This window comes from Sinocyclocheilus grahami, unplaced genomic scaffold (genome assembly GCF_001515645.1).
Source record: "Sinocyclocheilus grahami isolate Dianchi unplaced genomic scaffold, SAMN03320097.WGS_v1.1 scaffold397.1, whole genome shotgun sequence".
Taxonomy (NCBI): Eukaryota; Metazoa; Chordata; class Actinopteri; order Cypriniformes; family Cyprinidae; genus Sinocyclocheilus; species Sinocyclocheilus grahami.
The window spans coordinates 332,344-343,791 of NW_015505576.1; the positions used below are offsets into that span (position 1 = coordinate 332,344).

At 32.8% G+C, this 11,448-nt stretch overlaps 1 protein-coding gene across 1 annotated transcript in view; it reads right to left on the bottom strand.

Moving 5' to 3' along the window:
* Positions 1–9,640: 9,640 nt before the first annotated feature.
* The window catches only part of LOC107550402 (ras-related protein Rab-10-like), a 20,808-nt gene continuing 19,000 nt past the window's right edge, over positions 9,641–11,448 (bottom strand). Inside the window, exon 5 of the mRNA XM_016231665.1 lies at positions 9,641–9,781. Coding sequence (XP_016087151.1) covers positions 9,656–9,781 — 126 coding nt within the window. The 3' untranslated portion in view covers positions 9,641–9,655. The remainder of the gene's footprint in view (positions 9,782–11,448) is intronic.

Here is an 11,448-nt window from a genome sequence, read left to right on the forward strand (position 1 = left end):
TTATAATCGGAGTTCATTTCTTTAAACTGGTCAAGTCAAATAACCGACCTGTTTTCTGTTTTAAAATAACGTAAACCACCATTAACGTTTTCCCGTATGCTTTTTCAGTGAGGATAAAAAAATAAAAAAATAAAAAATGTCTGTAAGATGATTCTAACACATATGATTGAATGGCGGGCTCTGATTGGCAGCCATTTTGTGTGAACATGCCTTAAATTCAAGAAGAAAAATCCACACAGGGAAAAACAGCAAACTAAATGTCGCTGGATTTATATTTTAAGCGTAATAAAATACTAGCTGGCGTGTCTTCATCTTGTGGGGCCAAATAAAAACACATCATATTGTCAGGTGTGCTTCTTCAAGCTTACAGTAGGAAGACTTTCCTTCCAGCAGCGCCCGCTGGCGGTCAATCAGCGCAATGAGGTTAGTGTGAAGAAGCGGTTCTGCAGCAGTTTTGGGAGCCGATGAGCCTCAGCTTGAGATGCTTTCCAAAGCAGAATTAGGGCCTATTTTTATTTTTATTTTTATGCTTTAAACGACATATACAAAACAATACAAAGCCAGGGTAACAAAGGATAAAAGAAAAGGGGGGAAAAAATAAATAAAAAAATATATATACACATACACATATATACATATATACATACATAATCAGAGACATGCATGACCTTTACATTACTCAAATATTTTAAGACAGAACACAGCGTTCTAGCGCGATATAATCTATTGTATGTTTAATAGGCTTGTGTTCACTCAAATATTTGTCACAGATGTTTGTGATTTGTAACTTTTTTTTGTCATATGTTTCAAGGAAAATAAAAACTCAAAGCAGTTTCTTTAGAGTTCACAGTATTTAAAGTGAATATTATAATGTATTGCTCCATCTTCTGGTTATAATCAGGTAGTGCAGCAATTTGAAGTGTCTGTCAGAGTCGTTTAAAGGGGTCATATGATGCGATTTCAGTTTTTCCTTTCTCTTTGGAGTGTTACAAGCTCTTGGTGCATAAAGAAGATCTGTAAAGTTACAAAGACTAAAGTCTCAAATCCAAAGAGATATTCTTTATAAAAGTTAAGAATTAACCACGCCTACCTAAAACGGCTCGTTCTAACACGCCCCCACATGTCTACCTCACTATGTGGGAAGATTTGCATAACGCCGCCCAAATGAGCACGCAAAGAAAGAAGGCGTAACTTTTATTCTCAATGTTAATTACAGAAGTTTTAATCATTTTTATGAAACAATTTTTAAAAAGCCAACCAATATGAAGGCTGTATTGTGTAAAAAATGAAAAAGATATACTTTTAATAAAAGATACGGTAAACCCCATTGAATGGCAGAGATCTAAACTCCAGGCTACAGAAAGGTTTTTTTCTTTTTGCCGTCTTGACAATACATTTTCTGCTATGTTATGGCTAATATTTTTGGTTATATTGAGGCCACTATTTTTGTTTTTACATTCATAGTTGTTTTAAAGGGGTGATTATTTATAGTCTGTATGTTTATAAACGCTAGGTAGGCTACATGTTTTATAGAGCTAAACAAGTTAAGCTCAATAAAAAAATGATCGTTAATGTAATAAAGCTATTGATTATTTAACTATAAGTATAATTTTATAACCTATATTAACATTATTATTAGGCTATTTGTATGTTTGTATAGTCTACTACTGTGACTCTCTTACAATGTACTCATTTTTGTGAATTTTGCCCTCTAAAATTCCAATGCAATCATATTATTATTATTTTGTTGTTGTTGGGTGAACACAAAACTTCCCTGACATGCTTTAAGAGTCAACTATTCAATGAAGTTGGGTTTTGACTGAAAGGTTTAACTGCATTCTCAGGACAAGGGTATTTTTCATAAATGTCAGTTTGGCGATAATTGTCACATTTATGTCGGTTTTTATGTAGGCTATACAAGTTTTTTATATATACAATTTATTGATTACAATATCCGTTGGCCAAAACCATTTTTAGAATTCTTGTACGTTACCTTTGATCTTTTAGAGGTTTGAATGGTTCGTCATAATTGTTTTACTGTTTGAATTTTGCTGCAAAGGTTCCAACTATGACGTAGGCTACCGAGTTACTTGTTACAATAGATCAACTTGTTAAACGAAGTGTTTTTTTCTTATTTGTGACGGCATTTTTGCTAATGCTTTAATTGTTTTGCAATAATTTCAATAATTGAATTCAAAAGTGCTGGGCTAAAATGTTGATTTATAGGCTTACTCCATCGAAGGTTTTTATGATCTCTAAATGTCAAATATTCTGTAATGTAGCCTAATCTATTAAAGACACAAACAGCTCTTATGTCTTTATTTATGATATTTTTATTCCAGACAATAAAGGGAATTGGTTTTATCAAATGTTTTATTCTCGCCCCGTCTCTCCTCTCAAAGCTTTAATGAAAATGTTTTATGAAGGTTGACTTTGCTCAGTATCATCTGAATATTTCACCCGTCATAAATCCAGTGTTGTTAATCAATAATCAATGGAAATTGATTTCTAGTTGATGCTGAAGGCTGCTGTATTCGCTTTATACATCTGAATATAAACTCACTTTCTGCTCCATTTCAGATCCGAAGCAGCTCCCATCTTCAGTTCAGACAATCTGGACAAACATGACGATTTTCTTTTCTGTGCTGCCATCGTGTGGTCCATTATAAGCAGTGTTGGGGGTAACTCATTACAAGTAACGCGAGTTACGTAATCAGATTACTTTTTTTCAAGCAACTATTAAAGTAACGCATTACTTTTTTAATTTACAAGAAAATATCTGAGTTACTTTTTCAAAAAATAACGCTGGTTACTTTGGTTTCCCATTTATTGACTGACAAGTCTCCTGTCCCATACTGGGAGAAATCAGGAGTACAGAGGAGTTGTGTGCGCTGTGTGAACATGATGTTACTGTAGTGCTAGACTAAATGTGAATGTGCATCAATTCATCCCACACACAAAAAACAGATTTAGTATTCATCCAAATGAATTAAAACAGTGAAATGCAAACTCAGAATATGAGGCAAACCTGCAATAATTAAATATGTTAAATAACACAAATGTATCTAATCCCATTTTATTAACCGATGTCTTTGCTGTTGACCTTTGCTGATCCAGTTCAACCGTACTAATAAGCAAAAATGACTTTAGATAAACTACCAATTGTGCTTTGTTTTTTCTTCTCCTGCGTTCTACTGTACAGACGTGAATTTACTTTGGCTTCAGCCTGAGGTTTATTCATTACACTTTTTGGTGTGAAAGGGCTTTTATATTTGCTATAAATAGAACTTCTTATATTAAAAACAATCAAGCCCTGCTTATATTTAAAAAGTAACGCGAAAGTAACGCAAAAGTAATATAACGCATTACTTTCCATAAAAAGTACCAAAGTAACGTAATTAGTTACTTTTTTAGGGAGTAACGCAATATTGTAATGCATTACTTTTAAAAGTAACTTTCCCCAACACTGATTATAACGACAAATATAACAAGTATAACGATACTTAATCACAATCCGTGCGCGTCTCAACACAATGAGTGACCGGAAAATATGCCACAGAAATGAAGGAGAATGTAAATAAATACAATGTACGCACTGTAAAATAGCCTACAGGAAACCGTTTATCTTTTAAAAGTAGTTCTATATATGTTTGTAAATGAATAAAACTGAATTAAACAAAAATTCCTATTTTCAATGGGTTTCGCGCACCTTTCGATCAACTTTCATAACTTGTCCTTTCGTTTGTAACGTTGACTTTTTTCATCTAATAAAGAAATCAGCGGCAAAGAGAATTTAGAAATTAAAAATATTGTAGAGTTGAGTATATTTAAAGAAATAAAACTTCCGTTACCTGTCAGTCATCTTAATAACATGTGCATGTGTTACTTTTATATATTATTATAGCCTACTTTTATATTTTATTATAGGCCCTATGTGTTTTAAACTGCTAATAACTGCTGTTTACACAGGTACCTTACGTTTTTATATCAAATTTTATCTCAACATATAAATCTATAATTTTAAGTAATAGATTAATAGTGATTGGTTTGTCGCTGTTTTTTTTTTAGAGTCTTGGACTTGGGGGGGAAAAAAAGTGTTTTTCAAATATTTCTGTTTTCGAGACGTGTAATTCTGCCACCAGGAAGAGACAAAAATACACTGTACAGATTCACACTACAGTAATCATAATATTCACATGACAGAATTTGGATTAATAACAAGTAATCCAGTCTAATTTAAAACGCCAATTTTCAGAAATCTTATGATCAGAACTTAAACCGCAATAAATGTTTGACCATTTTGTTCTTTATATTACTAAAACATTCTATTCTGAAAGATTTATATTCCAAAAACTATGTGTGCACCATCAGAATTGAATGTTATCAGACTGGAAGGAATAAATACTTCAAGAATCAATTAAATGAAAATGTTTCGAAATACTCCTCAAAAGGTATTGATCGGTGGTTTTGCAGGTGCTTATGCCTCACAGAAAAAAAAAAAAAAAACAGGGTTTCTGCAGGTTATGTAAAAGTATATTTAAAACTTTTTGGCCCGGACTAAGCCAGGATTAGGCCATAGTTCAATTAGGACATTTAAGTAATTTTTTACAAACGTGCTTAGGAAAGAAAACTTTACTGGTGTGCTTTTTGAGACAAAACAAAGGCACTTATATATTTTAATATCAGTCAGAGCCAATTTCTTTCAGTTGAAATGGCTCAGACTTACATTTTAGTCTAGGACTAGGCTTAAGCTTTGTCTGTGAAACAAGATACATTTATTTGAGGAGTAAAATTACATCAAATGATAAGTCTTGTTTTTTGAGAAACTGATCAAACAGCAGCGAGAAAAAAAAAAACTTAATTAAAAGGGAAAACAAGTTTTCATTCCCAGTTGACAGATATTGTTCTTGATGTAAGCATAAACTCACTTAATTTTGTTCAGTTTCTCAGAAAACAAGACTTATTAATTTTGCATCTTAAGGAAATGTATATCGATTTAAGGATGTTGAGATATTTGAATCCGGGGGGGACGGCTGAGGAAAATATTCCTTTCATAAAATGCATGCAACATTTATTGCCATGACTATGAATTTAATGAATTTCTGCTCCTATTTAAGATCTTTTCCAAGGCCTTAATTTGTGGAAGTGAATTAAGACTTTTTTAAAAACCCACAGAAACCCTGAAAACACACACTCGACATCGCAAACTCTCCATGCTTGAATAAACGGGACCAACATGTAACTTAAACAAGCTTATTTTTAATGGATCTGCAAAATCGTTTGAATTTCCAAAGAGAACGCTCCCCTCCCTGACACGTATCTGGACTAGAAGAGATACTTCCTGTCAATTACAAACATGGCAAAACTTACAAAAGACCCCAAAAAACCCAAAGAAACCAGCATGCAGGAGAGAATGAGTAACTGAGTGAGGGAAAACAAAACAAAACATACAGAGGAGATTCATAAAACATTCTGAAAAACTAACTCAATTTAAAAAAAACAAAACAAAAATATATATAATGCCATTCTCTTCTGAGCAAACAGATTGAGTCCGGATGGTTCCACTCAGGTGTGTTGGATTTTATAAAATGATAACCTTCACATTTAGGCCTTTAAACAATTTTTAAGGAAAGGGATGAGTCAACAGTATCAATGATTACATTACTTTAAACAATTATTATCAATCAAATATATTAATTTAATAACAAATATATCTAAAATATGGGTCAATTTTTTTCGCATTGGTCTGAACAAAACCAGCAGAAGGGCTTATTGAAAATGCACAGCTTTCGGAACGGCAGAAATATAGTGTTTCCCCGGTAACCGCAGTTCACAAAGCAGCTTTATTCAATGAAATCAATAGCCTTTTGAAGTTTAATCATCACATTAAGCCTTATCACAATTCTTCTCTTTCCATCCCCAAATTAAAGACCTCTTGAAATCAGAATTAAGGCTTTCCTGTACCATTTAAGATTTTTTATGGCCTTAAATTTGATAACTAACTTTAAAACTTTAAGGACCCACGGAAACAGCTACACATTACAATGTCCATTTCCTATCCAACAAAATTAGAATGTTAAATTAGATTTAAATTAATTTACAATTGATGTGTATGTGACCCACTAAATTAAATGTTTTTCTTTTCAGTAGTTTAGTTTTACATACACAAACAAAAGGAGAAAACAGAGAAAAACTGAATAAAATGACATGATAGGAATAAAATAAATAGGCCTACATGAAATGTGTTTCAGTGAAATAATGAACAAATTACCATAACATTTTTATGGCTGCACCACAAGTTTAAGTAAAAAGAGATGGCTGAAAACACATCCTGTTTGTTTTTTTCATTTTATAAAGGCAGTTTTGTTCTTATTGTGAGTATACATAAATAAAAGTAAACCCTTAACAGTTTCAAATGATGTCTTACTCCTATCTTTATGACCAAAAATTACAGAATTTTTTTTTTCCCGCTGTGGTGACAAGGACAATATCCATTGAATTTTTTGTAAGGGATCATTTATAGCATTGCTAGATGTTTATAAAGGATGCCATTATAATTTGTGTTTTATTTTATAATTGTATATATAATTTTGTACTATAATTTTATAGCTACTTATATTTTCAGATTTTTATCTTATTCTGTTCGATAAATTTTAAAGAATTTGCTGACAACTTATAGGTGACTGCTGGTGTGAACGGGAATGTGTCTCCCTTGTCTACTTGTGAGCTGATCGACCAAAACACATCATAATACCAAGTGTAAACAGTGCCTCAATTTTTGCCAATACTATCGATTTCACTGCACAGACAATATTGGAAGAGAACTAGGGCTGTCAAAAAAACAAAATTGAATTGAAAATATTTGTCGAATTGAAAATAAAAATCCACATTCAAATGCGTTAAGGAGGCAGCCTTATTAGTGGCGCACGAGATGTGATGACGATGTAAGTGTCATTGCATTTTAATGTTTTTGTTAGCCTAGCTGAAGCCACTAGATGCGGCGCTGCTGTGTTGTTGATTACAAATATTGCGGGGAAAGATAACATCAATGTGGAGAAGATCTTGTTTACGTCAAAACTAAAAACCAAGCCATTCACACAGAACGCATTTTCTAGAGGGACATCTATCACTGTTGCACTCGCATCTCGCACAAGAGAACCGCATGTTTAGAAAGCCATGTAAAATTAATGCAAGTTCAACTTTGAAAAAACATATCTCGAGACTTAATGGCAGTTTTTTTCCCCCCATCCCACAGCAATTCGTGTTTTTAAATGAAAAAATTTACTCTGTGTGATTGGCTTTCGGCCCTTTGTATTAAACTATGAATACATACATGATGCTGTTTTGTTTATAGTTGTTTAAGCAATTTAATAAATTATAATTGGTTTATAAACATTATTTTAAACATTATGCACTTTTTTTCACAGATAGTCATGTTATCTTTTGCTCGATGCGCCCTCTTTTGGCCTCAGGAGACCCTAACTGAAATTATGCATTTTAAATTAGAATATAATTCGAATTTTGATCATATTTAAGCACAAAATTCGAATTTAGTTTTTCAGCCATTTTGACAGCCCTAAAGAGAACTGAACTGAGCTGGACGATGACGTCACTGAATCAAAGACGAACTGCCTATAACTGATAAATAGACGGTTTACTATTGTCCTCACAGCAGAAATCAATTTTATTTGCATTATGGTCACACTATTTTCCTGTTGAACACTGTAAAGCTGCTTTGACACAATCTGTATTGTATAAAGCACTATATAAATAAAGGTGACTTGACAGTTGCTGTCCGGCTGATCAGGATTCTCAAACAAACAGAGCCATGTTTTGATAGAGCCACAGTGTTCATTAGGTTGTTTTAAACATATGCAAGCTAACATTATCAAATATGTCACTCACTTTTCAAAAAAACAAACAAAAACACGTCTTGAAATTCAAAAGCATTGACTGCGTGATGAAGCTTATTAGAATGCGGTTACAACGCCAATGTTAATTCAAGTTATGAAAGCAAAAAATATCCCTGTATGGGTTTTTGTTTTTATATTTATATCGTTAAGTAATATCACACAAGCAACCATGCTGTTTTCATAAATATTGTGAGTGCAATCGCAATTGACAACAGTTCAACAAACAAGAAGTTAATATTGAGCGAGTTACATTTAGACACAATATTGTCTGTTTTGTCAATGAAAGTAGTTACAAACAAAGCCGAACATTTGTGCATCTCAGACCAACACTGCACTGTTACGTTTCTGAATGAAACTGTTTTTTAATGAATCATTTGAGTTGATGATTCAATGATCCATTTATAAACCGAGTCACTTGATTCATTTCTAAATGAATCAGCTGTTTTGAACAAATTGTTTGAATGAATGATTCAAGGATGAATGATTCAATGAATTCAGACAAGAGACCTACTGCCACCTACTGGTGGTTTTAGTGTCATATTTATTTATCCATTACAGGCCTAAAGCAGCCAAAGTACCAGCATAAAAACACATTCAGCAAAATATTGTTTAATTATCGTAACCAAAAAACGCATATCGAGATATAATTTCTTGTCAGTATCACGCACCTCGAGACTTACAGGAGAATCAACCTATGAACGATTACTTGTAGCTGTCGCTACATATTAAGATGGGAATGGAAACAGATTAATGGGGCTTTGGGGCAAAAATGACACCAAACCTTATAAAAATAGCCTCAAAATTCAAGATATGAAGGCACAAAATGACCCTGTGCGAGTTCTTGTTTTATAATATTTATAACATGATAATAGTTACGAAATATCACATAAGCAAGAGTGTTGTTTTTCCCAAATATCAGCACAATTGCAAATGTGATATTGGTTTTATATTTACAACAGTTCAATAAACAATTATATTGAGTGAAATACATTTTTTGACAATATTTTCTACATATTTGTCCCATAATTTAATATTTCTATATTTAAAATGTTATATATAAAGCATTAATCTCATATAGCATTATTTATGCAATTGTTATTGCAGTGTAAATGCACAGTGTGTGTAAATACATCTAAATGCCACTTCAAACGCAGCTTCTGTGCCACTCCTGCAGTACAAATATGGATTTTGTTGATACTGATTTAACTTAATTAGTCACAGCCCTATGGTGTCTTATTTCACATAATTTGACATGAATCGATGCCGCATTTAATAAGGTTACAAAAAAATGTTGTACACATCATCTTTTTCATCATCCAGAAATGAAAGTTGTGGAAGACCTCCAGAAATTAGTGTACTTATTAGTTTTACTATCGAATTGAAATAATGACTCCAATCAAATTGGATCATGAGATTACAAACTATTCCAACCCCTATTTGATGTAAACTACAAGCACAATTCAAATCAAACCACTAACTAGCGATTCAGTGAGCTGATGGTGACTTGTTTTGTTGCATTATGAATCAGAAAAAAATCCATACAGATTCATTTCTGCTCTGTGCACTATTATAAATGGAATAATATTATATAGAAAAGTAAACACCAAAAGCAACGAACCGAGCACTGAATATACAAGAGAGATCAGCTGCTGTGACAGTGTATTTATGAGTCAAATGAAACAAAATCGATGCTCTTTTGCATTGCAATGTTTTCGCTTAAAAGCACAATACCAATGGTGTTATCAGTCAGTCATTCCCGAACTCACCTTTCTGAGAATGTCTTCTGCTAACGTGAGGAACGCCTTCTCGATGTTGATGTTGGCTTTTGCACTTGTCTCGAAGAAGCGAATCCCGTGTTCTCTCGCGATCTGAGGATTGGCACAAGAACAGTTCACATTCATTGTTTGCGCAGGTCTGAAATAATATGTATGAACCCATTTGGGATTTGGGGATATGATTACACAAATTCCTAGAGATAAATAAACACTTAGGCAAGGTGCTTCAATACGGTTACTGACAAATATTCAACAAATAAATTGACTCATAGAATACTGAAAAAACCTAGTCACCCAAAGTCTCAACTAGTGGACAAAATGCCCATCCTGACTAGGGTTTGGGTAAGACAAATTTCACGATTCGATTAAATTTTGATTCACAAGCTTGCGATTTGATTCAATTTCGATCTCAATTCAGTATCGATTCATTTAGATATGCATGAAATCAGGGGTAGTACGTAAATCTTTTTCCCAAGGAAAAATGTCTCAACTAATGCTGTTAACTATACAATAAACCCTGTCAGTTGGTACATTAATGTGATTTGTAAACAAACATTTAAATTGCACATAAGGCAGTTTTTAATCGATGTGATACAATTCACGACACTGATTTCACAATACAATTTTCTCATGATTTTTTTAAAAAACAAAATTAGATTTAAGACAAATTATAAATGAAAAGGTATCCTTTTATTATTACTTAAATATAAATTTAAGATAAATTTAGGATAAAATGGTGCTCATTTCTTTGTGAAATTGAAATGTGTCAAATAACAAAACTAAACTGAAATTTTAAAACAAATCCCAAATCAAATAAATAAATAATACACAAAAGAAATCTCTTCATATAAACAAACTAAGGCTTTGCCTGTGCTCTTTCCATTTAAAATTAGAGGCAACCACTTCATCTGAATCACAATCCAAACAAAGATGCTGCATACATGAAGCATGAGCAGTTTTTTTAATATAAAATTAGATTGTATAATTGGAAATTTTAAACAAAAACAGAACACTCAGACTTTAGTTTTGTGAAACTATACTACATAAAACATCTGCACGAAACCAAAACAGCAGACGGGCTGAATGAGACGCAGAATCACTCTAACAGCAGGTGGCGCTTATGGAACAGCAGCAATACAGCGTTTCCATGGTTACCACTGTAAACAAAGCAGCCCACTGTGCTTATGAAAACATTTATATGCTTTAATATGCATTATACAGAGGCAAGATTAAAAGAAAACACCATCTAAACTTTTCTAAAGACAGTTCCCCTCGAGAGATACATTCATATAAATAGGGCTGGGTATCGTTCAAAAATTTTCGATATCAATGCCGATACCTTGACTTCGATACCGGTTCCTGAATTATACTTTTTTTTATACCAATTTTATGAAATCAATTTTAACAAGATTACATTATCTAAAAAAAAAAAAAAACTTTGGTTTTATTTTTCAGCTTGTTGATGTTTAAACTCAAAGACTCATCTCCTGAGCCACTGCACAAAGGATCAAAATGTAACTAACACAATAAATCAGTGCAAAATAGTTTTAATAACGCTCAAATAGTCTTCGGTTTACACATCTGTTAGGCTATATTTACACTAGTTGGTGTTCGTTTTAAAACGTATAGCTCAGACAGAATCATGATTTCTATATATTTTCCACTGATTTACTGATGAGCATTAGCAGCTTTCAGCGCTGTCTGCTTGTGTTCTCTCTTCCATGATCGCTGCTCTGACTCAGAGTCAGAGGTAATAACAA